This window comes from Monodelphis domestica, chromosome 2 (genome assembly GCF_027887165.1).
Source record: "Monodelphis domestica isolate mMonDom1 chromosome 2, mMonDom1.pri, whole genome shotgun sequence".
In the NCBI taxonomy this organism is placed as follows: Eukaryota; Metazoa; Chordata; class Mammalia; order Didelphimorphia; family Didelphidae; genus Monodelphis; species Monodelphis domestica.
The window spans coordinates 518092668-518119295 of NC_077228.1; the positions used below are offsets into that span (position 1 = coordinate 518092668).

At 43.5% G+C, this 26628-nt stretch overlaps 1 protein-coding gene across 1 annotated transcript in view; it reads right to left on the bottom strand.

Moving 5' to 3' along the window:
• Nucleotides 1–26383, bottom strand: part of AUTS2 (activator of transcription and developmental regulator AUTS2) — a 976332-nt gene extending 949949 nt beyond the window's left edge. The window contains exons 1-2 of the mRNA XM_056814770.1: nucleotides 26353–26383; nucleotides 25775–26073 (exon numbers count right to left, since the gene is read on the bottom strand). Of these exons, the coding sequence (XP_056670748.1) occupies nucleotides 25775–26073; nucleotides 26353–26383 (330 nt within the window). The remainder of the gene's footprint in view (nucleotides 1–25774; nucleotides 26074–26352) is intronic.
• Between the last annotated feature and the right edge of the window lie 245 nt (nucleotides 26384–26628).

Here is a 26628-nt window from a genome sequence, read left to right on the forward strand (position 1 = left end):
GTGTGTAGGGGAGCTACGTAGAAATGAGTGTGCCACTTAAAAATGTTATCATTTTTATCATCAATTTAAAAAAGAGACAGAAAAAAGAGAAGTGATTGAGGAAGAACAAAATAAAAACAAGGGAAAGACCAAGGAAGCAAATCACATAGAGGTAGACACAAGCCCCACTGCCACCCCCCACATCATCTTCCAGCCACCAGATGGTCCCCAAGCATAGAAACAGGTATTCCATTGTACCTGAGATGTTAAATGAAGGATGACTGAGAAGAGGGCCAGTGAACTCAGCTGAAGCCATATGCATGAAGGACCCTACATCCATAAGGGCACCACTCCAGTTTTTAGAGACAAAAGCCTCAGCTTATCTAGAGTTCACATGCCACTGAGCAGAAAAAGGACATGCACACAGATGAGGAGATACAAAGCATATACAGAACTATATAAAGTAACCCTGGAGACAGTGGGAGGACCACAGAGTTGATTGTTAAATTTTCAGGCAGAGCTTTTACACCTCAGAAATTCACAAAGGTTTACATATCAAGGCCAGAGCTACTGTTTTGTTGACTGTCTAGACTTAAGTAAGTGATGGAGAGAATGTTAATAATGCAGATTAAACTTGAAAGGGTGCTGTACATAATTGCTGGGGGTTTTTTCTCTTCCAGAAAGCTGGTTGTTAAACATTTACTAGCAACCACTGAAAACAACTAGCAAGAGGAGGATTCAGGAAAAGACTTATATAAAAAGGGACACATGGATTATTCCATGAAATAATTAAAGGACACTCTTTTTTTGGAGGGAAGTAATTAGACTCATAATTTTATTGGCATAGAAGAAGTTTCCCAACTCCTAGTAATGGAATTGTTTCTCCCATATCAATCCATACATATGCCCTATGATGTGTTCCCAGAGAACTGACAAGAACACTTGGGTTAAGTGACTTGCCCAAAGATACACAGTCAGTAATTGAACCCAGGTGTACCTAACTCAGAGCCTGGCTCTTGACTCAATATGCCACAACTGCCTCTAACATGCCTATTTCCTACATTAGGTTACCAGAGGCCCAATGAGGAAAGGATGGCTTTAGTTACTCTGGATTGAGTAGGTCTGGGAGTTAAACTGTAAAAAGGAGTCAAGGATTCCTTACATAAAGTAACTAAAAAAATTCAAAATTTACTATCAGACATTTTAAAATATATACATACATGTGTATATATGCATATCAATATAAAGATGTCTTCTCTGTCTGTCTGATCATTTGTCCATCCATCCACCCATCCACCCATCTGATCATCTGTCCATCTACCCATCCATCCATCCATCCATCCATCCATTCATCCATCCATCTCTCTACTTAGCCTCCTACTATGGTTGTAGGGTCCAGCCTGGACTAAAAAAGTTAGAGGTTGAACATCTGTAACCTGGCTATGATTCCATTAAGTCTCTTTGCCATGAATTATTCAAAGGAAGTCGATTTTCGTGATTTCTGTTTGAAAGCTCTAAAAATTACCAGCCACAAATGGCTTTGGACAAGTATAGCCCCATCTAACAAAGGGGTCTCACAGCCCTGCATCCTCTTATCCAAAAGGCTTCTATCTCTGGCTGAAAATAAAAGCCACAGCCCGCTCCATGGGGCTGTCTTTCAAAACAGGGCACCCACTGTTCTCTACAGTGGTCCAATCAATAACCACACCAATGGGACAATGATACCAGAGCAGGTCCTTCCAACAAAACAGAGACTTTCCAGGGGACGCCCTCAGGATTTATTAGATAAATTCATCTAGGATACTGCAGAAGCCAGAATGGTAACATGTTCTCATTACTATCAGGGGAAAAAACCATCTAAAGTATCTAAAAGAACACAGAAAAGCACTGGCTCTAAAGGAAGAGAATTTGGGTTCAAATCCTACCTCTGATATTTGTAATCCTGAGTGTTTCATATCTTTGGGTCCTTATCTGTATTTATAAGAGGGAAAATGGGAGAAACTGAGACTTAGAAAGGTAAAAATGACCTGGTCTCAACAAGCACTGGGAGCAGAGAGATTATCCAACATGAGGCTGCCATGTTGTAGATGGGGGCCAAGGGTAGGGGCTGGGCACCAGAGATGTGAAAACATGTTGTATCCTCCATTGGACTGCGAGTTCCTTGAGGGCAGGGAACCTGCTCTTGCCTTTCTCTGTATTCCCCCATTTTAGTGCACAGTGCCTGGAACATTGTCAGTGCTGAATAAATCCACATTGACTGATGAAAGCTATTATAAGTAACAGAGAAGGGCTTTGTTTGTTTTTGTTTTTACTCCTAGTTCCGGGCTCCTTCCTCTGGATTCCACTGCCTTGACTTACTGCTTATGTCTTAGCGAACATGATCTGTCAGTCGTAAGCAAACACCGCCTGCTTTTCTAGCAGGAGAGGGAAAAGGGAAAAGGGAAAATTCTTCAACAACCAAACATGGCTCTTCAGCTTAGTTCGGGCTGATATCCCCAAAGGGGCAGAATTAGAGAAGTGACCTTCCAGCAGACTGCATTGGAACCAATACTTCTGAAACGATGCTATTTCAGTGATGCATGTTAGCAATGTAATGATCTCTCCCTCAATAAACCTCTTTTCCTTATGAAAATACCAATGGGAGGAGCCAAGCTTGGCACATAACCAGGCGACTCAGATCCTGAGTGCTAAATCCTTTCTTTATACTAATACTCCAAGCTGTCGTTCAGTCATTTTTCAGTTAGGTCTGGTTCTTCAAGACTCCACTTGGAGTTTTCTTGGCAAAGAGACTGGTGTGGTGTGGTTGGCCGTTCCCTTCTCCAACACATTTTACAGATGAGGAAACTGAGTCAAACAGGGTGGCGTGACTTGCCCTGTGTTATAAAGACAAGAAGCATCTGAGGCCAGATTTGCACTCAGGTAGACAGTCGTCTTCCTGATTCTAGGCTTGTCACACTCGTCCCTTATGCCGATTAGCTGTTCCTAGGAGAAGTCACCATCAAAGTGGGAAAAATCCCCAGCCACGTGAAGATTCCTCCCTCCCCTTATGAATGGGTTCACAAGGTCAATGCTCTATTTGCCTTCTGATTCTCTACAGAGTAACGTCCGAGACATCTTATTTTTAAGATCAGTCACTACAACAAGGAATAAAACGAACTTGGTCCCCGGCCCCACAGTCATGTATTCCCAATTTCCAATAGCAGACATCAAAGTATTCTCAAGAACAAGCGTCACAGACAGCCAAAAAAAGAACATTTACACACACACACACACACACACACACACACACACACACACAGATGTTTAATAGAAGCTCACTATAATAAATTCAAAGGTCATAGAATCTCAGAGGCAGACCAGAGGCTGAGAAATAAATATCCCCCAGAAGTCACTGAATTTTGCAAAGAAGGAAACTGGGTCCCAGGAAAGTTAAAGGACTTGCCCAAGGGCAACACTACCTGCTACATTCCAGGCCAAACCCCTCCGAGAAAGCATTCATGACATCCTTTGTGCCAAGGTAACTCTGAGTGAGCTCTAATTGTTCGAAAGTTGTGTCCTGACATTAAGCTGAGATTTTCTCCTTTGAAACCTCTCCCCATCACTCCTTGTTCTGCCCTCTGGGGCCAAACAGGAAAATAAATCTATTCTCTTGTCCACGTGGCAGTCTGCCAAGTATGTGAAGACATACTATTATCTTCTCCCAGAGAAATATCCCTCCTTCTTTCAAATAACAATGATGACAATGATAACAGCTATTTATGTATCTGTGTAAGGCTGGCAAAGCACTGTTCTCCTATCAGCTCACTGAAGCCTCACAATCACCCAATGGGGGCAGTGGTGTGGCTCAGTGGATAGCGTGCTGCGCCTGGAGTCAGAAGGCTTGTGGTCAAATCTGGCCTCAGACACCCACTAGCTGGGTGATCCTGCACAAGTCACTTAACCTTGTTTGCCTCAATTTCTTTATTTGTAAAATGAGCTCAAGAGGGAAATGGTAAACTACTTCAGTGTCTTTACCAAGAAAACTCTAAATGGGCTCATGAACACCTAGACTGAAAACAAACACCTGAATCTCTCTCTCTCTCTCTCTCTCTCTCTCTCTCTCTCTCTCTCTCTCTCTCTCTCTCTCTCTCTCTCCCTCCCTCCCTCCCTCTCTCTCTCTCTCTCTCTCTCTCTCTCTCTCTCTCTCTCTCTCTCACTCACACACACACACACACACACACACAAATAAGGTGTCTACATAGAATTATATCTCATTTATTTCAATTCATCAGTTCTAATACTTACACAAGAAGCACTAGATTTGGAGCCCTGGGGCCTGAGTTCAAATCCCAGCTCTCTCACTTGCAACATATAATTGTAGTCACATCAATTTGCTCTAGATCTCAGAGTCATCTGTAAAATGACTGAGGTAGGTAAGTCATACGACTCTCTTATAGCTCAATCAAAAATACTGTGAGGTCTAGTAAGCTAATATAGAATATATTATATTTAATCTTATAGAGTGCAAAGGTTCTCTTTACTAGTAATGAAGCAACTGAGTAAGCCATGCTTGACCCAATGAATTAGCTTCTTTTTTCTTGTAGTAAAACAGACAGTGAGATCACCTACCCTGGTATATCTAAGAATGGCTGAATAAACCAATAACATCAGTAAGAGAGCAAAAAGATTCATCATCTGAAGTCTTTCATTCATAGGTTTTTTTTCCCTTTCCCTTTCTCCCCAGCCAGCCTTGCAGGAAAATTGGAGGACTATAACACGAAGTTAAAATACTTAATTTTTTACAATCCCCAAATAACCTCAATTTTTATTCTAATAAAAGTCACCTGAGCTATAAATAGCATCCTTTAAAATAGATCAACTATTTGAACCAGTGTGGAGTATTTTTGTTAGAAGATGACTTCAAATAAATAACCTCTCACACAGCTAGTGATTACAGAGTGGAATGCAGACTCTGTGTATTTAATAATGATGATGATGAGAGCAGCAACCATTAAGAGAACACTTTTAAGGTTTGCAAAGTATTTTACAAATATTAGCTCCTTTTGTCCTGATAACAACCCAAATAGATCCACTTTTCAGATGAGGACATTGAGGCAGATAGAGGTTAAACGTGTTGCCCATGGATCTGAAGTAGGATTTGAACTCGGGTCTTCCTGACTCCGGGTCCAGTATTCTATTCACTGAACCATCGAGCTGCATCTCCATTCGAGAACGGCTACTCACACATGGCCTAACTCTAAGCTGAATTTTAGAAATTTCCCTTGCTGTTGGGGGCAGAACCAAAGGCCGAGTCTGAACTTTTTTGGGGTGCTCTGGGAGTTAACTAGATTGGGGGGAGCCCAGAGTTCCTCACTGGAGGCACTTTGGGAATAAGTTACATCTTGAGTCCTAGCAAACTAGAGACCAAAGTTTGGCTGCTTTGGGATGAATCCTCGGCAGATGCGATCTGGAGTGAGCAGACCAGCATTCACACGTCAAGTCTCACTCACGTCGTCTTTAATGTGGCTTGGACAGGACACTGGACACGGCAGGACAGATTTTTCATCTGTAAATCGATCAATAATCAGCGGCAAAGTGTTCACAGCAGGCTTGGCCTCCAGGGCCCCTTCCGCCTCTCCCTGTATAGGATTCCATGGTTTGCTGGTTTGATTATTGATCGACCAAAAGAGAATCGGGGCTAGCTGGGTCGGGGGCACCAGCAGAATCATTTTCCGGCCACAAACCTCTGTTAAACTCCTACTATGCGCCAGGCACTGTGGATGCAAAGAAAGGCCCAAAACAAAACAAAAGCCTTGAGAAACTCATAGTCTAAGGGGAAGTACAACAAACCTCTTAGTCCATTAGTGGCCACTTAACAGATGGCTTAGACAAGTTGTAAGAATTGACGTCAAAATGATGATTTATCATTTTATTATTAGTTCTAATGAGATTTTTAGTACAAGGACCAGGCGCAGAAACTAGCCATTTCTTGCTTCCTTTGTGTTTGGTACTGGGCTAAGATGACTCATCCAGGTTGTCTTTATTTATTTTTGGTCTACACCTGGGATCTCACAGGTGCGGGGGAACTCTCCACATGGAAATCTCTTCACTGACGCAGATCAGAGAATCCTTCAGTCTTAGAGGATTGCCTGAGTCACCAAAAAGCAAACTGTCTTTGGTTCACACAGTCAGTATGGGCCAGAGCCTGTACTTTATACTAATGTTGTTCTGACCCCAAAAGAATAGTCCTCCATACAGCAACCTCTCATGGGGCTAAATTTCATTGACATTTTAAAATTCATTTTTCAAATAAAATTTATTGTGCTATCTCACTGAGGTGTAAAAAGGGAGGTGAAAAGTGTCAACAGCAGAGGACAATCTATTTAAAAATGTCCCCTAGAGCCTAGCCTGCCCAAGGAAAAAAGGCAGGAGAGGAGCGAAGTGTTTTTTCCTCCCTCACTCTCTTCTTTCCTTCCTTCCTTCCTTCCTCTCTCCCTTCCTTCTTTCCTCCTTCCCTTTTCCCTTTTTTCCTTCTTTCCTTCCTCCCTCCCTCTCTCCTTCCATTTCCTTTCCTTTCCCCTTCTTTCCTTCCTTTTTTCTTTCTTTCCCTTTTCCTTCCTTCCTTCCTTCCTTCTTTCCTTCCTTCCTCCCTCCCTTCCTTTCTTCCTCCCTCCCTTCCTCCCTCCCTCTCTTCTTTCCTTCCTTTCTTCCTTCCCTCCCTTCCTTCCTTCCCTTCCTTCCTTTCCTCCCTCCCTTCCTTCCTCCAACATCTATTTCTTAAATTTTTAGAATTCAAGCTACAATTGGTTCAATTGCTACACTCAATTATAGGTTAAACAAGCTTAATAAATTGGCCAGGGAATATGATCCCATTTATAACTATATGACAAAAGGTTTTCCCACTCACAAGCAACCCAGGCAAAGACAGTGTGCCTGAATTTTGTTTTTTATTTTCCTGTAAGTGGGAGGCAATGCGAAGTAGCAAAAAGATCCCTGAATTTGCCATCAGAAGACTTTCTCTGCTACCCGTGTGAAAGCAGGCTGGTCACTTCATTCCTCTGGGCCTCAGTTTCCTCACTTGTACAATGAGGGAGTAAGAGGAACGTTCCTTGTGAAGTCTAGTATACCCCTAAGTCTAAGTGATCCTCTGCTTCTACTGAAGCCTCTAGCCCAGGGGTTCTCAATCTTCCTAATGCCGTGACCCCGCAATACAGTTCTTCATGTTGCAGTGACCCCAAACCAAAAAATTATTTTGGTGGCTACTCAAAAATTGTAATTTTGCTACAGTTATGCTTCAGAATGTAAATACCTGATATGCATTATATATTCTCATTGCTACAAATTGAGAGGTTGAGAACCGCTGCTCTAAGCAAACCACGTAAAATCTGTCCCGCATGGATCAGAGGGTCAGTGAGGTTCCTTGGAGCTCTAATGCCATGGCCCAATCATAAATGAAGAGCTGCTTTTGTTTTAGGAATTCAGCAGTTATGATTCTCCTGATTATCATTTACTAACTTATTATTTTGTTATATTATATCACATCTCATTATATTATATTATATTATATTATATTATATTATATCATATCATATCATATCATATCATATCATATCATATTAAAATAAGGGTTCTTAGGAGAAAAGATCTAAGCTATGAAACATTATTAAGCGAGGAGTCTTCAAGGAGAACGGGAAACCACTCTCATCCAACTCCCGTCTTACTCCTGAACTTTTTCCCTGCAGGGGGAAAAATAGGGTTTCAGGTAAAGCATCATGTTTAGAGTTGGCAGAAGAGCAGTTCCCCCACTTGGGGGGACAAAAGAGCCGGAGCGATGATCCCTGAGGGCCTGGAAGAGGTCAGGTTGGTCATCTGAAGAAGGTCTGCCATTCCTCCGACATGATGGCCCTGAAGAAGTTCATCTCAAGGCTAAGGAAGTAAGTCTATGGTCTATGTTTTCAGGCCAAGTCCAAAGCAGAAGCAAACCACCAAGACATCCACTTATATGCTAAAGCAAAGGAGAACAAGCCCAAGCTTAATCCAAATAAATTTGCATTTTAAAAGATTCTTTTTTTAAAGAAACAGACCATTGATCAAATCCTACCACTTCTGGATACAGCCTGGCCTCTGATCTGATTTTTCTCTCCCTTAAGGCTTGCTCTTTGAACAGTGCCTTCATAGGTCAAACAAGGGGGGCCCAAAGAGCACAGATTCCAATTCAATACAATTAAACTCAATTCAAAAAGCATGTTTTAAACCCCTGGTATACTGGAGTTGCTCAGTGCTAAGGAGACCAAGACGCAATGTGCTACTCAATTAATCAGTCCATCCATCCCCAGATATTTGATTCAAGGCCTACTGTGTGTCAGGCACCTTTCCAGGCCCTCCGGGATGCAAAGACAACTCACATTCAACAATCTATTCATCAACAAGCATGTCTTATCCGGGCAATCAATGAGTGAACATTTCTGACATCCTTTACCAGCTGCCGGGCCCTGCAAGGGGGAGGGGGAGACCCACAAAGACAGGATGGAGGAGGTTCTTCCAGGATCAAACAATGGGATGAAAAACAGTCCCAGTGCATGTTAGACTTAGAAAAAAGCAATATACAACAAGTAAACAGAATGAGCTCAAAGCCACGTAAGGGCAGACAGAGTAGACTGACCGCTGGGGAAATGAGGAAAGGCTTCCTGGAGGAGGCGGCAGAGTTTTAAAGGAGGGGTGGGATTAAGGAGCCCATTCCAAGCACAGAGGATAGACTGGGCAAGTGCATGGAGGCAGAACCTAAGAGATTTTGCCTTTATGGGCCCAGGGTCAGTTAATGACTTCTGAAAAGAGATGCCACAGGAATCGTGAATCCTACATTAGAGAAGGTTCCATGGAAGGCTGAAGAAAGGCAGAACAGGAAACTAGCACAAGTATTTCGTAGTTTTTCAGTCCTGGCTGAATCTGTGTGACCTATTTGGGGATTTTCTTAGCAAAGACTCTGGAGAGGTTTGCCATTTCCTTCTCTTGATCATTTTACAGATGAGGACACTGAGGCAGAGAAAGTGATAGGACTTGTCCAGGGTCACAGGGATGGTAAGTGTCTGAGACTTCAATCCCCAGAAGTCCTTGGTACTTCCCAGAATTCCCTATAATCTCATCTGAGTCTCCACCTGGGCGAGATCACAATTTAGTATTTAATGGGCTCTCTGCCTCCCAAGAGCTTCTTCCTCTACTCAGACATTGCAACATGTAGTAAGTAGGCTGTGAACAGGCTAATCAGCCCTAGGCACGTGGTTTATTATTTTGTATCCTTGATTTCTAATAATCTTTAATAAGCCTCATAAAATATAATACATTTATTACTAGAAACTGATTTAACTTTGGCACCTTGTCACTGGACAAATCATCCAACTTCTACAGCCTCCATGAAAGGGAAAGGCTGGATGGCTTCTAAATCTATGACCTTTTGGCTTCCAGATGAGGCAGTTGAGGACTGGAGCGCCTGAATGAGCTACCTGAAGCCACTCAGAGGGACCCGGTCAAGCCAAGCCTCGAGGCTTCCAAGCCAATGTTCTCTTCATTACCCTCCGCCTAATGATGGGCCTTGGGCGGCTGGCCGAGGTCCTAGATTCATCCTAGAGAGAAATGAAACCCTTGGGAGGTTCCCAAAGCATTCCTTTACAAACCCCATCCCAGACAGACCTGGAAGACTTCCAGGGCCTCCATGTTTCCCTAAAGAGACTTCTGGGTTCCTGGCTGTCTGAAGCATGAACGACGAGAGAGTTAGGAAGTGAAGACATTTCTGAGTCCACCTTCAGACCCTGCTTGGGTCGGAGAGGCCCCATGAGGTTCAACAAGGCTGTCCCTCTCCCGAAGGGCAACAACCCTCCTCAAATGGGTTCCAAGTCAGCCAGGCATGGGAGGTCTTCAAAGGCACAATGGAAGGAGAGGCCTTTCCAGCTCAGGCACCAGCCCATGTTTCCTGCATAAAGGGGACGTCTTGGACCAGACAGACAGCCTTTTAGACCCTTCTGGCAGATATTTTCCATTTGCTCCAAAATAAAAATACGGCTCGTTCCTCTGGCTCACGTCTACCTCTCATCCGCCATGACGTCTTTGGATGTAACAACCAAGATGGCTCCTTGGGCTGTGCCAAAGGGACAACCATGGGCAGGGCAGGGAGCAGGTGCTGGCTGGGACTACAGTGGGAGCCCACCTCTCCTGAGAAGGGAAAGGAGCTGGGGCACAGAAGACTGAGGCTACATGCCTGACTCTTTGGATGGCTCCAGTGTCTCAGACATAAGAGGTCCTTAAATATTGGATGACTGATAGATTTAGAAAGTTCCCTTCACCCTTCTGAACCTTCACTTTACATATGGAAGCCCTGTGCTCACATGTGGCCTCTGACACTTCAGTGTAACCTCTCTAAGACCGTATTTCCCATCCATAAAAGAAAAGTAGGAATATATTAGTTCTGATCAACTCAGGTTTTTCTAAGGATTAAATGAAATAAGTAGATTTGTAAACCTTGAAGTTCTGAATCAAGGTCAGTTTTTAATCTCTTCATCTGTGCAGTCTGGAAAAGCAGAGTTCAAATCCTACCTGAGCACGTTATTTCATGTCTCTGCTTTAGTTTCCCCCTCTGTAAAATGGAAATGATCATCATTATGGCACCTACAAAACACAGCTATTGCCAGAATCATATGAGACACCATCAGTAGGATACTTTGCAAACTCTAAGCCCTAAAAGCTAGCCATTATATTCATATAAACGCTAGCCATAAATACTTCACATGAGGAAGACAAAGTACTACCAGGAGCCTCAAGTTCTTTGGATTCACATCTTCTCTCACTCAGAAGTCAAAACTGTGCTCTTGACCAGTTCTGTTCTTTATAGCCTGAGCAGTTCTGAGATTCCAACAGGCTAGAATGTCATGATAGAGGCCACTGGCCAACATGAGGAAGGACAAAAGAACCCAGATTCTTTGTGTCAAAATGCCAGATGATTCTAGGCTTCATTACAGATTAATATGGACATCCTGATCATTTCTTACATAAATCCTAAGTTAGAACAGAAAGGCACATCCAAATTCAATCTCCTCTGTTTTTTCCAATTCCTTTGATTTATTGAGTTATTTTTCACTCTTCGTTTCCCAACTACAGAGAGAGAGAGAGAGAGAGAGAGAGAGAGAGAGAGAGAGAGAAGGAGGGAGAGAGAGAAAAAGAGAGAGAAGAGAGGAGAGAGAGAGAGAGAGAGAGAGAGAGAGAGAGGGAGGGAGAGAGAGAGAGAGAGAGAGAGAAGGAGAGAGAGAAGGAGGGAGAGAGAGAAAAAGAGAGAGAAGAGAGGGGAGAGAGAGAGAGAGAGAGAGAGAGAGAGAGAGAGAGAGAGAGAGAGAGAGAGGGAGAGAGAGAGAGAGAAGGAGAGAGAGAAGGAGAGAGAGAGAGAGAGAGAGGGAGAGAGGGAGAGAGAGAGAAGGAGGGAGAGAAAAAGAGAGAGAATAGAGGGGAGAGGGAGAGGGAGAGAGAGAGAGAGAGAGAGAGAGAGAGAGAGAGAGAGAGAGAGAGAGAGAGAGAGAGGAGAGAAGCTTTGCCTTTTGATGAGTTTTTAATTCAAAATGGCAGAATAGAATGAGAGGCTAGAAAAGTCCGTTGTTTGAAAAAAAAACAAAAACCAGCCTTTGAATAAGCTGGAGGTCTCCATGGATGGGGACAATCTCATCCTCTCATCAGCTCTGTTTAAGCGGCTGCAAACACGGTCCCTTTGCATCCCCATCAGAGGGTCTCGGACTCCGTTTTGTCTTCCTTTCCAGGAAGAGTCCAGGCAAGAGCAGGTAGCCATCTGCTCCCACAGATGCTTATTAAAAGTCTCATTCATAAGGCGGGTCATTTCATTAGCCACAATTCTGCGGATCATTTTGTTCCGAGCCTCGGGGGAAACAAACCATTTCTAAGGCCGCAGCCACGTGGGGTGAGACACTGCGTGGCCTGGGTCAAAACTCAGCAAGTTACCGATGCCTGATTCCGGCGGCTTCAGCCCAGCTCCCCTTTTATCGCTGTTTTGGCCCGACTGGCCACACAAAGGAAAGGGGTCTCTTTCAGGAACACTAAACAAAAGCCAGAAATTCTCAGGACCTCAAAGGAGAGTCTTGTGACTGGAGTCATTGTAGAGATGGAGAGAGGAGGAGAGGAGGAGCCAGAAAGCGGAAATGAAGTATCTATGGCATGATTCTCACCCAAGTCTTTGGTCTATCCTACCATTTCGTCCCATGTAATTCATTTCTATCCAAATAAACATTAAACAAACATTTCTAATGAATGGGGGCACCTGGGCTAGATGACTCAATGCTAAAGACATCCATTCATTTCCATTTTTCCATCAAAACACTCCCTTGTTTAACAAGATTTTATCACCCCTAACTCTTCAAACATAAAAAGAGGCCTATTAAAAAACAACAACAACAACAACAGCCAAGGATTCAAATGCCAGTGTGTAGAAATGGGAGGGAGGATAAGGAGGAAAGAAGGAAAAGGCTTGTTGATACAGACAGAAGACAGTGTGCTAAAGGACCAACAGGGCAGTCTTTGGAACCAAAGGAAACCTCAATGACCTCCCCCCATCTGAGCCTTGTGCTTCTCTTCTCAAAATGTGGTGCGGTGAAATGAAGACAGGATTTGTAGTCTGAGGATGATGGTTTGGATCTCCACTCTGCAGGAAGGTTCCCTGGATTTAGTCAAAAGATCTGAGTTTGAATCCTATCAGTGGGTGTATTACCTGGGTTAACACAAGCCTGAAGGGGTGAGGGATGGGTACTGAACTAAATGGCTTCTCTATCTATAATCTCTATAATCCTACCATTGATCTGGGTCTCAGTTTCCTTTAAAATTAGAGAATTGTACTAGCTGGTCTCTAAGGCCTGAGTGGGTTAGACCAGCTGATCCCCAAGATCCTTTCCAGCTGTATTTTCATATCTCTCTCTCTCTCTCTCTCTCTCTCTCTCTCTCTCTCTCTCTCTCTCTCTCTCTCTCTCTCTCTCTCTCCCCCCCTCTCTGTCTCTGTCTGTCTCTTCCTTTCCCCCCTCCCTCCCTCTCTTCCTCCCTCCCTCTGTCTCTCTCTACCTCTCCCTCTGTCTGTCTGTCTCTCTCTTCCTCTCCCTCCCTCTCTGTCTTTCTCTGTCTCTGTCTTTCTCTGTCTCTCTGTCTCTCTCCCTCCCTCTTTGTCTCTTCCTCTCCCTCCCTCCCTGTCTCTCTGTCTCTCTCTTTCCCAGTCTCTCTCCCTCCCTCTTTCTCTCTTCCTCTCCCTCCCTCCCTGTCTCTCTCCCTCCTTCTCTCTCCCTTTCCCCCTCTCTCTCTCTTCCCCCCTCTCTCTCTCTGTCTGTCTCTTTCTCTCTCTTCCTTTCCCCCCTCCCTCTCTCTCTCCCTCCCTTCTTCTGTCTCTCTCTCCCTCTCCCTCTGTCTCTGTCTGTCTGTCTCTGTCTCTCTCTCTCTCTTCCTTTCCCTCCCTCCCTCCCTCTGTCTCTCTTCCTCTCCCTCCCTCTCTGTCTCTCTCTGTCTCTGTCTCTCTCTCTCCGGGGGAGGACAAAACAGTGTCCTTCCATCCCTAAATCTGGGATCCTCTGAGCTCTCTCCGCTCTGACTCTCTGTTGCGGTCATTGCACACACTTGCCATGTGTGATATATTTTTTATTTTATGTCCACATGCATAAGAATTATTTAGAGCCACTTTAAGGTCAAGTCAGCCTCTCTCCGAAGCAGAGAAAGGACCTTCCCATGAGGAAGAGTGACAGGCCCAGCAACACGCACGAAACACTCCCAAGTCCACGCGGCCCTGCCTGAGGCCGATTAATTTCACACAAGATGCGACATTGTCAAGGTGTTAGAATTGGTCACAGCTCGGGCTAATGAAATGCCATTTCCCTCCCTCTCTTCATCGACGGCGAGAGGCCTTGATTCCAGCGGCCTCTATCCGCGGTGATGTTTGTTCCAATCCCAATGAGGGCCGCTGATTGCTTCCAAACCTAATTACAGCCGAATGAAAGTCCCTCGGAACCATCATTGGCAATTAGGGCCTGTCCAGCTCCGTTCGCATTATCTTATTTGGAGATGGATGATGAAGGCTCTCCCCGACCAAGCAGCAGGGGCAGGGGGAGGAGGCTCTCGAGCCAGGAAGGACCAGAGACTGACACTGCAAACAGACAGAGAGGCTCTGAGTGCAGACACGTGCCACGGGGCCTTTTACATGAAGGCCCCCAAAAGGCCCAACCTCCATAGAATTTCTAACGACTCCCCATCAGAGAAGAGAAGAGGCGGGAAAGGGGGAGCCTTGTAACCCCACATGGCTGAAAAGAGGCCCTCCGGGAATGGAATGGAAGATCCCGCGGAGACCAACAAAGCTACCTGGGCATTGTAAGAAAATGCTCTTCTTACAGGTAATACACCAGGTTGAAAGGGGGAAGAGGCAATATTTTCCCACAGTGTCTGTGCTTGGTCCAGGACACCCAGATCTTCTTTCTGTCCAATAAGCACAATGAAGCCTCATTAGGGCCCACAGAGGCTAAGATACATTTTAACAGCTGAGTTCCTTAAGGAAAGTGGGCCTTGGGCATAGGGACAGAGATTAAGTAAGTACAGTAGAAAGTGTGGTGGTTTTTTTGGTTTTTATTTTTTTGGGGGGTGGGGGAGTGTTTCCTAAGTGTGGCATCTTCCTAGAAACAAACAGCAGCTCGAGCGATGCCATGCATAGAAAACAGTTCTGTTTGGAGCCAATTCTATTCCCCAAAACATCTAAGGGAAAGTGAGAGAGGAGACAGAGCAATATTGTGCCCTTTTTCATTTTTAATTAAAAAGAGGGAGATAACAGCCCTTCTAAAGGAGAGAGCATTAGTCGTTAGGCACATGATCTAATGTTGCAAGGCCATTATGAGAATAAACAATAAAAGTAGCACGCACATAGGAACGCATTTGCCTTATAAGAGTAACCAGGTACCGCGGATGAGGGGTCGGGGATTGAGAAATCCATCATCCCTGCTGCCAGGGCCAGGGTAGGAGAGCCAAGATAAATAAATCCATAAAATGCCAAGTTTTTACGTAGGAACCTGGTGAAAATCCAGCCTTGATTCCAGCTAAGAGGGCTGTGTCTAGAGCCGAGCCAGTGTGGGCTCACATCCCTTGACTTGTACATTTCCTAGACACGGACCCCAGAGACTGGCCTCCTCTTTGGAATGTCTCACCGACCCAAGCCGTACCGTGTGAAAAGAAGCATTCAGTAGGAGCAAAATAATGATAGCACCCTAGTGGATGTTTCTACAGTGCATGAGAATCAGCATTAAATGTGTGAACTCTTACTCCTGTGATGGAGGTGTTCTTGCTGTGCCCATCAGACAGAGGGGAAGGTTAAGATTCAGCATTGATGGGCTTCCCTGACCAGAAAGGGTTGGATTATGGAGCTTCTGGAGCAAGAGGAAGCTCTCTGAATAGATTTCAGGGAGTCGGTGAACATGATTAGGGAGAAAATATAGCGAATACATCTTTCTTTTCACTAACTTCTCAATGAAATTTAACATTTCCTTCAAATATTTAAAATCCTTATTCGAGAAAATGCCCCTAGATTCCAACAGACTGTCAAAGCAGTCCAGGATACCAGAAAAAGGTTAAGAATCCCTGCTCTGGGGTCCTTCCCATTTCTAAAACTATAACCTCCCAATCAATGCCCTGCTGTCCTGATGGGCCAGTCAGTTATACCTAAAGGTCCCGGACCTCAGACCACGCTGCGTATCCCATGGAACTGTCTACCCTGACCAAGACCTTGGCACACAAGTTGCCAAGCCCCACACCAACCATCATTTCCTCTTCCTATACGCAGCCACCAATGCCATGTTTTACCTCTTACTCTGAGAATCATTAATGAGTCAGTATGAATAGTGATCCAGGAAAGGGTACTTTTTTATTCCTCTGTTCATCATTTTTGAGAATTTTCAGACCAAAATAATAATCTTCCTCATATATATAAAGTATATATTTATATATAAAATATATACATACAGATATATATTCACATGCATATGTGTGTATATGTATTGTTAATATATGTATATATAGAGAAAAAATGGATATGTTGATCTATATGTAATATCCTTCTACTCAAATGTAAGATCTCTGAAAATGAGGTGTGTGTTTCTGTCTCCTTGTTTCTCTCTCTGTTTATCTCTGTTTCTTTCTGTCTCTGTCTTTCCCTACGTATATCTCTATGTAATTAGAATTGGTGACCCTAAAAACTACGATCCCCAGCAAAACTACAATTCCCAGAACCCCACTCACTTCCTGTCGGTACCTGCTGACATAGACAGGATATAAATTGGGTGGAGGTCTGTCTCGCTATCTCTTTCCTTCCTGCCATGGCTTTGGTGGCACAGGCTTTGTGAGCAGGTAGCAAAAACTTAGTCACGTGGTTCTGTTTTGTTAGATAATAAACTTTATAAAATATAATACTTGAGGTATTGCACATTAATTTAACTTGTAAAGATTAAAATTAATATTTAATACTTCAAGTATTATTTTAATACTATTTATTAAAATCTACTTTACATCTCTCAGTCTCTCATCTCTGTCTCTCTAGCATGCCCTTAATACATCAAAAGCTCTTCATTTGTGTGCAATTCATCACTCTAGCCTTGCAAGGCCAATACTCAAACCAAAAAGGCCCACAACACCCTTCCCTGGCCACCACTCCCTTATATTTGTCGTCTCTACCCATTAGAAACTCAACTCCCAGGGCTGTTGTGCTTCAGCATTTGTAGTGCTAGTGTTTAATATCTGACATACAGGAATCACTACATACATGTCTTTCACTAATACAAAGTCTAGCGCTATGACTTCAGTTTTCCAAATTGTAAAATGGTTTTGTTGTTGTTCAGTCATTTCAATCGTGTCTGACTCTTTATGACCCCATTTAGGATTTTCTTGGCAAAGATACTGAAGTGGTTTGCCATTTCCTTCTCCAATTCATTTGACGGATGAAGAAACTGAAGCAAACAGGCCCAAGTGACTTGCTCAGGGTCACAGAATTAAGACATTGAATTTTCTTCTCAAGCTCATTTGACAGATAAAGAAACTGAGGTAAACATGCCTGAGTGACTTGCCCAGGGTCACAAAACTAAGACATCGACAAGTCTGTCATTTCTTTCTCTGATTCATTTGACAGATGAAGAAACTGAAGCAAACAGGCCAGAGTGACTTGTTCAGTGGTTTGCCATTTCCTTCTCCAGCTCATTTGCCAGATGAAGACACTGAGGCAAACAGGACTCAACGACTTGCCCAGATGTCATAAAGTTAAGACACTGAGAAGTTTGCCATTTTCTTCTCCAGCTCATTTGACAGATCAGGAAACTGAGGCAAACAGGGTGAGCTGACTTGCCCAGGATTACACAGAGAGTAGGTGTTTTTAAGATCTAATTTGAACTCAGATCTTCCTGATTTTAGGTCCAGCCCTCTATCCACTGTGCCACCCAGTTGCTTTGATCTATAAAATGGAGAGATTCGATTAAATGGCCTTGGAAGCCTGCCTTAGAGACCTGCATGATGAGCTGGAGGGGGCCAGATAGAAGCCCTCCAGCCCAACACATCCAAAGCCACGGTCCCCCCAGCTCTTCTTCTGCCCCACGCTGGGTGATGAGAAACCAAAGGGTTCCACTGTCCCATCGGACACATCCACACAGCAGCGCTTGCTCCTTCTCCAAGCCCACCCACAATTTTTCTTTTCAATTAGCAGCTCATAGGAAGGAAATAACGAAAGCATTTGCTAAAGAGTGCTCTGATGTCAGTGAAAGACTGCAAACCCAAACTGTAAATAGCACGTTGTAAACCGCTTGTCACCACCACCGTCAACCCTCACCGGAATCACACAGCAAGCGACAATCAAACCCATCTGCTCAGTTTCCCCCACTGATGCCCCTGGAAGCCGGCAGCCTCTCCACCCATCTCCTGGCTCCCTCGCATCACCTGTCATGTATGGGCTTGTAGGAGGAGGCACGGAGCCCACAGAGAAGCAGGGAGGCGGAGGGATTAGAATGCAGAACACGGGCCAATTTTATCCCTTGAAGCTGAGAGCTGGCTGAGAGCAGAGAATATTGCATCAAACAGTTGGGGCCAAGGGCAGGGATAAGAGGGAAACTAGGGAGATTAGATTAGAGGAACAATGGACATTTCTAGGATGTCCTAGACAAAGAAAGGGGTATTATTATGGCCTTATGGAGGATTAAGAGTACACTCACTGGGCTGGCATTATACCAAAGGCTGTCTTAATAAGGAAAAATACCTCTTCTCTTTGTTTTATGGGTTACCCTACTGTAAGAATAAAGACACTGGCACCTAGCCCAAAAGAGCAAGGTTATCATTTTTTAATTAATTAATGTGTTTGTTTGTTACATTAAAGTTCCCAAGTATCTCCCTCTCTCCCTCCCCTCCCTGCACTAGAAAGGAGGCAAAATTTCACAAAAAGATATTTGTATATGTAAAACTATATTCATCTGTTCTTTCTCTGGAAGTAGACATATACTATTTTGTTTTTACTCATTTTATTACTATTTATTTTGTTAAGCCTCTGTTCTATTTTACACATTGTGTATTTTCATGTAAAAATAGTAGTTGGATAAAGTGGTTTCTTAATTATCTTCCAGTTCTACGGTAATCCTAAATTTTCTGTTCCTAGGCCTCAGTTTACCCAAATGTAAAAAAAGACATCTGGATGTCAATGATCTCAGAGATTCCTTCTTTTCTCTAGCTATTTTCTGCGGTTGGGCATGAGTCATTTGGAGGGATCCTGAAATTATCCAAAGGGCAAATGCGCCAACATTTTTTCCATATGGGAAAAAATTCAGGAGACACAAATATAAAAAAGGGAAGAGAACAGGAAAAAGGGAACTCTCCTTAGAAGAAGGATACACCTTAGTGTAACAGTGGCTTACCACTGTTGAGAGAGCTGAAAATTAAATGAACCATTCTAGAGAACAGTTTGAAATTACACAAGAACAATCACGAGGCTGTACATCTCCTTTGACTCAGGAATAGCATGGCTAGTCCTGAACTTCCCATCCTGGAGATCGAATCACAAGGAAAGGTCCACCATATATAAAATCCACAAAAGAAACATTATGTGTGTCACCAAAGACTGCCACAGTCAAAAAGGGACCGCATGAATTAACTGTGAATATGAATAGAATAGGATAGAACTGAACCATAAGAAATGAACATGGAGAATTCAGAGAAACTTACATCATAAGATATACTTGAGACGACCTACAAAAAGGGATATAAGATTTTTTTAGAGAAATTGATTCACGTCAAAGCTAAATAAACCAGGAGAAGAGTCGATATGATGAACAATAACGGAAGCAAGACAGTGTCAAAACATGCCAGTATCCCAATGAATGCAGTGATCAGGAAATAAGTTAAGAAAACTTTATTAATTGCTTACTATGTGCTAAGCGCTGGAGGTACAAAGGGAAAGCAAAAACCATCCTATCTTCTGAGGGCTGTAAAAATTAAATTAGTCTGTAGTAATAGAAATGTTATATTTTATGAAGTTTATTAAAGATTATTAGAAATCGAGGAATAAAGAAATACAAAAAAATAAGAAAATCACGTGCCTAGGGCTTATTAGCCGATTCAGAGCTTACTTACTACATCTTGCAATGGCCAAGTAGAGTGCATGGGAGGAGGCAGAGAGCCAGTTAAATACTCATTGTGATCTCGCCCAGGTGGAGACTCAGATGAGATTATAGGGAATTCTGGGAAATACCAAGGACTTCTGGGGATTGAAGTCTAGGTATTGAAGTCAGCTGAGAGGGGGAGGACTACAGTTGCAGAATGAGGTATACATTGTCCCACAGAGCCAAAAAGCTTTCTTAAACCTGCATCTTTGTCACAAGAGAGAGGTTAATCAGAGGAGGGAGCAGAATCACTGTAAAGGGACAGAAATGTAAATTAGAGATGAAAATATTTTTTTTAATAGAAAAGAAAGCCTTGTTTTTCTTTTACAGTCTATTGGCTCGTTCAGTCAATTAATGAATTTAGAAAGAGACTCCCTGGATAACGTCTAAGAATTATCTGTTCTTTTTTCTGCTATTTTATTATTTTGGCCAAAGGTTTGGACCCAGGGAAAACAAGAATTGAAATGGCAGTCCAGGTAAAAACAACTTACGCTTTATGTAACCTTCATGAACAATCTCTCTGAAGAGAAAATCAGAAATCGGAGCCCTTTAAAGACTCCCTCCCCCAAATTAAGTTGTTGAATTCTTTAGTGTGTAGTAAAAATGTTTTCACTGCAAATCACATTTTTCAAATAAAATCCTAGTTCGTGCATCTATTAACAAGCATAACAAGTGAAAGCCAAAAAAGCCCACCAAGCGAAGGTTCAAATACCTTTTTGCCAGTAAAACACAGACTCTAACGATGTTACTGCCTCAAACGTTTGGATTTCCAGATGCCTGCAGACATCACAGCCGCGCTGAATAAATACCTGGGTGAATACTGGATGGTTTTCCACCAAAAACTAATTAGCGAGTTTTCTGATACCTGCCTTCCGCTGAGCCTGCTAGAGGAAAGGTTCTGATTCTCAATATTGCTGGGATAAGTTAATTTGAGCAGATAACTTTTGTGGTGAGCCTAGGAGAAAGGATGGCTCACCACCAGAGAAACAAGGAACATTATCTCCAGGAAGAGGGAGGCTCCCATCAGGGATGCACATGGAAGATGATTGCAAGGGAGAGCATATGAGGAAGGAGCCTCAGTTTCCAGGGCTTGTGCCTTCCTAGGACAAGCAGATAGTGGGGACGAGACACCTATCTGTAAAGCTTGCCTTTTCATCCTCAGTTTCTAAAAAAGGGGGCAGAGGGGTTCTGGAACAGGCCAGGCACTCAATAAATATTCACTGATTGACTGTCTCTAGAATGTCCCAAGTTCCTCGAAAGTAAGGGATTATTTGATTTTGTTGGGGTTCTATCATCAGCGTCAAACTCAATGCCTATCCGATGTTTTTGATTGACTGTCTCCTCACAGAGATTGTAAGCTCCTCGAGGGCACATATTATTTGGGGTTTTTTCCTAGTATTTGCATATTTGGGGATATTATTTTGCTCAGTGTTCCCTAGCACAATGTCTGATACACAGTAGGTACTTAAGGAATTCTTATGGATTGAACTAAAATCACCCATGGAAAGAATGTGCTCAAATGTGTTGTCATTTTTATTATGTTTTTTGTACATTTTAAACAAATTTTTAGCATTTTTTAGCATTTTAGCACATTTTTAACAATATTTTTAACAACTTAACAAAATACAATTATTTCCCCCCACCAAGACCCCAGTCCATACCATGAACTTCCCCTGGACACAAGAAGCTCACTCACTATCAAGCCTTCACTGACAAGGCCTAAAAAAAAGGACTCCATCAAGTTTCATTCATTCATCCATTCAAGCATCTTTCCAAACAAACGTAGACACACAAACCATACCAGCCAAGCCACCTTTTAAACAATATTTGTCCTTCATTGGAAGTCAGATCGCGAATTTAAAATCCTGCATGTGATACTAACTGTGTGAAGTTTGGCAAGTTATTTAATGCCTCCAGACCTCAATTTCCTCATCTGTAAAATGGGCATAAGCAGGTTGGAAAAGATGACCTCTACGTCACTTCACTGGGACAGCTACGCATGCTGGGCCTGGAATCAGCGGTTCAAATCCAGCATCTGATAGTTAGGAGTTGTGAGACCCTAGGCAAGTTATTGAACTGTTTGCCTCAGTTTCCTCATCCATTAAAGAGGCTGGAGAAGGACGTGGTGAACCACTCCAGGATCTTTGCCAAGAAAAACCCAAATGGGGTCATGAAAAGTGAGATGTGACTGAAACAGCTGAAGAAGGACAAGAATCCGTGGCCTCAATTGGTGATCTTGGAGAGCCTGGGTGGGCATGTCCATCCCGACATAGACGTGTCTACGACAAACATTTTGGCCTAAAGACTAACTTTATTTTAAGATTTACGGAAATCAGATGGTAATGCGGGGAGCGATCACGTCTGGCTTCCCCACCCCCGATCTCTTTTCCGAGACTCTCAAAGACAGTTTGATTTTTAACCAGCCAAAAGCACCATCGCTTCCCATGATGCATGTCAGCACTGCATCTTCCAAGTCAGTGTCTATTTATGCTTAAAAATACATCCACACAAATAAGCTGCATCAGGGTGGTTAAGCACCAGCTAAGAGTTTTCATTGTAGAGTGCGCTAAGTCACGGGAACCACAGGTTATAATCAGCCGAGTGAAGGGTAAAAAATGTGGTTTGGTTTTTCCAAGGCAGGCCTGTCCCTTTAAACTTAAAAAAAACAAATATGCCAGTAATTGTATACTTAGCGTTAGCTTCAATGAATCCTCAAGAAATCCTATTGTTTCCTCTTCACTTCAGAAGTAACCAACCATTTTCCTGCTGGCTCAAGGCAGGCCTGGCATTAAGTTATTCTAGCATTTCCTGATAAGATGAAACCTTAATCCGTTCTCCATCACCCACAAGGAAGCGAAGGCTCCGAGGCCTTCCCTCCTCCATCCTTTCATCTCAAGTTCTGCGAGAGCTCTCCGAGGCCCTCGACTTCAGATCCACTCATTTCAGAACTCATCGCAAGACCCGTTTCTAAGCTGCCCTTTCCATGCCCAACGAGGCTCACTGAATGAAATCTCTGAGAATCCCCAACCAGCCACCGTCCCCATGGGAGAAGGCCACAGGCTGGGGAGGCGGGAGAGGACACGAAACACATGTAAAGCAGGAATTTCAAGCATTGCACTTGAGATTATATGGCAGCTGTTTTCTGTTGGACTCAATCTGGGGCCAAAACAACAGATATAATAATAAAACAGGAAAGAAAAGAGGTGAATTTGTAGAAATTATCCGGACAGACTCCTTCTAACTTAGGAAATAATTTAGAGGGTACAGAGGATCCTAGGGCAGCTAGTGGATAAAGGGCTCAGCCTGGAGTCAGGAAGATACAAGTTTAAATCTGGCCTTAGATACTTCCTCCCTGTGTGACCCTGGACAACTCACTTAGCCCTGTTTCATCGATTATAAAATGCACTGGAGTAGGGAACTGGCAAACCACTCCAATATCTCTCCCAAGAAAGTTCCAAATGGGATCACAAAGAGTCATACATGCTGAAACAGCTTAATAGCAATAATAGCTGGTAGGATCTTAGGACAGCTAGGTGGTATGAGGGATAGAAAGCTGGTCCTGGAATCAGTAAGATCCAAGTTCAAATTTGGCCTCAAACACTTAATACGTGTGTGACCCTGAGAAAGTCATTTAACCCTGTTTTGCCTTATTTCCCCATCTGTAAAAATAAGATGGAAAGAGCAAATGGAAAACTACTTCCGGATCTTTGCCAGGAAAACTGCAAACAGAGTCACAAAATCAGACAACTGAACAGCACTGAGGATCATAAACCTAATATTGGTTTTATTGTTTCTTGATGTCTCATGAAATCATTAGCTTCTACTGGCCCAATTCTAATTTTTAAGGACTGAATTTCTTCCATGATCTTTTCATCCTCCTTTTCTATTTGGTCCATTCTACTTTTTATAGAACTCTTTTCTTCATTGGACTTTTTTGCCTCTTCTTCCCATAAGTCAATTCTGGTTATTAATATGCTTATTTCTTCATTTGATTTCTAGGTCTCTTTTTCCATTTGACCAATTTTTCTTTTTAAGCTGCTTTTTCTTTTTCCATTACTTTCATTTCTTTTGCCCATTTTCTCCTACCTGTCTTATTTGTTTTTTTAATTCCTTTTTGAGTTCTTATAGATCATAAACTCAGTATTGGAAGAGACCTCCGAAGCCATTTCACCTAAACATTGCATTTTACAGATAAGAAAACTGAGTTCTGAGTGACTTGTTCACAAGATTCCACTGAATCTTGACTCCCATAGGAGAAGTGATTTGAGATCTCCATTGAACAATGATGCAACCATTCAGCATCTAACTAGGGTGAAGAAAGACAATTTCACATCAGAGTTCTACAAAAGATTAAGCTAATCAATCAATAAACAATTATCAAAGACCAACTCTATGCCAAGAACAAAGATTCCAGTTGTCTACATTTATATAGGTTTAGAGAGAATAGAAACTAGCAAATATCTCCCTCCGTGTCTTCTCTCCTAATAGCCTTGCATCTTATTGGGAATCGAAGCCAAAATGATGCCCAACGCTTGGTGGCCTTCCATTCTAGAACTGCTCCTCAATCCCATCTCGTTCCTTCCACTTTGGACAGTCGGCCTCATCTACTGCAGCCTGTTCTTGCTCTCTAGGCTTCGCCTCCTCTACATAAGGCCAGAGAATACCTGGTGTTCCTTCTACATGCACCCCGGGCTTCCTAATTCCAATCCTGCCAGAGCTCCATTCACTAGGCTGCCTCTTGCATCTCTAGGCACCAGCTTCCCAATCTGTACAAACACTAGGGTTGTAGCAAATGTAGAAAATGTAGTAAAATGTGTTCAAATTCTAAATCTAATTAGCCTTTCACCTCTCCTATTTCCTTACTTAAACACACACGCACACATGCCTAACAGACGATGGGGCCAGAATCTCTCATCTTCCTGAGAATATCAGCTTTTTAGTCTGACTCGGAAAGATTATTAGGAGTCTTAGTTTATGTGGATTACACCCTTTGATATTAAATTAAAGTGTCTTAGCATTATTATAGAAAAACTCTCTGGATGTCCCAGATTGGCTGAAACGGACACGAGTGTCTGCCGCCATCCTTACATCCAGCTCGGAGGACCACGACCCCAGAGGAATGATGGCGAGTTCCAGATTACCTGGGAGGCCTCTAATTAAAACCACCTGCTCTATGAACCAATAGCCAATCCTCAGCTGCCTGAAAATAACCACAAAGCATCCTTGGATGGCACCTCTAAGAGCCAAGGGGATGCCACCCACTGCCGCTCTCTGGACCCCCTCCGACGGCCTAGATTTATCCCGCAGGAATCCGAGAATCCCCCTCCCTTCCGTGTATTAATCCTTCTTCCCTGGGGATTTCCATAGGAGGCAAACATCTGAGAAAAAGCCCCGGGAATACACTCGCCTGCGCCTTTGGCTGGAACCTCATTATTAAACCAAGTCTCGGCCCCCACATCATCCCCACCTCACAAAGAGGAGCTTGAAAGATGAGGCCGGGGCGAGCCTCCTCTCTGCACATTCGTCTCCTGCTCACCTGTAGGGCACAACAAGGCTTTCTTAAGAATTCTAATCTCATGCAAGCCAGCCAGTAAGTGCCAGCTCCAGGGACCGGCGATTAGTAACCCAAGAGAGTACACAGCAGCCCCTTGGAAAGAACACGCTACAAATGAGCTCGGGGTGCAGCAATTAGTCTTCCAGATGCATCTGTCTTGATTAGGCTGGTCCCCTCCAGATCACGGCCCTCCTCCTCTCTCCCACCGAAAGGGAAGAATAGCCGCCATTCCTCTACCCAGGCGGGCATGACTCCCCCGGAGGGACCCCGATGACTCTGGCCGCCCTAATCTCCCTCAGAGGCTCCTGTTGGATCTGGGTCAGGAGACACTCAGTCAGGCCTTCACACGCCTTCCTGGGGGGCTGGCGCAGGCTCCCCACACCAAACCACTCCAACCATCAGGCGAGGCCAAGATCTAATCCGACAGATAAAGAAAGCCGAGCAGATGCTCTGGGGAGGAAGGCATTTCACAGGCCGCCACGGCCTCCGTAGACCTCCCTGAAGCGGCTTCTGATGCCATCTCACCCCCAGGCTGATCACGGAAGGGACAGAGGCTGAGCCAGAGGCTACTCACCTGTCGCAGTCCTTTGGGGAGTTTTTTCCGTTTCCCGAGATGCTGGCAGAGATTGCGGTCGTTCTCTCGGTCTGAGCTGTAGTGGTGGTGATGATTCAGTCTGTTCTTCTTGGAGTGGTAGGACAACCCATTGGTGAGGGCTTCCCGTTTCTTCTTGGCTAGTGGGTTCTGGCGCCGCTCCACCCGTTCCTGAGGCTTAAGTGCGACATCCTTCTGCAGGAGAGAGAAGAGGAGGAGAGAGGATTTGTGGTTAGAGAGGAATGTGCGATCAAACCTACAACACCCGCTAAATGAAGGTGCTTAGAAAATTCTAACAACAACAAAAAAAAGACAAGGAAAAAAATAGGGAAAGCAGAAGCATTAGCGGGCGGGCAGCATTCTCAGTTTTCAGCCCATTTTTCAGATGTTCACATCTATGTTTAGAAAGCAGGACTGGCTCCAAGGGCCCTTCTTTTTAAAATTATTTTTACTGATTAAATTTTAACCTATTTTCAAAGGAAGACCGGCCTTCTCTCCCTACAACCTCTTTTTTCCTTCCTTGAACAAAAGCAAGAAAAACAAAATCCTTTTTTAAATACTTGGGTAATTAAATAAAGGAAATTGCCACATTAGCCCCACTCCTCCCTCCCCCCCACTCTATCTATCTATCCATCTATCCGTCTATCTATTCATTTATCTATATATCTATCCATCTGTCCATCCATCTATCTATCCATTTATCTATCTCTCCATCCATCCGTCTATCTATCTATCCATTTATCTACATATCTATCCATCTGTCCATCCATCTATCTATCCATTTATCTATCTCTCCATTTATCCGTCTATCTATCTATCCATTTATCTATATATCT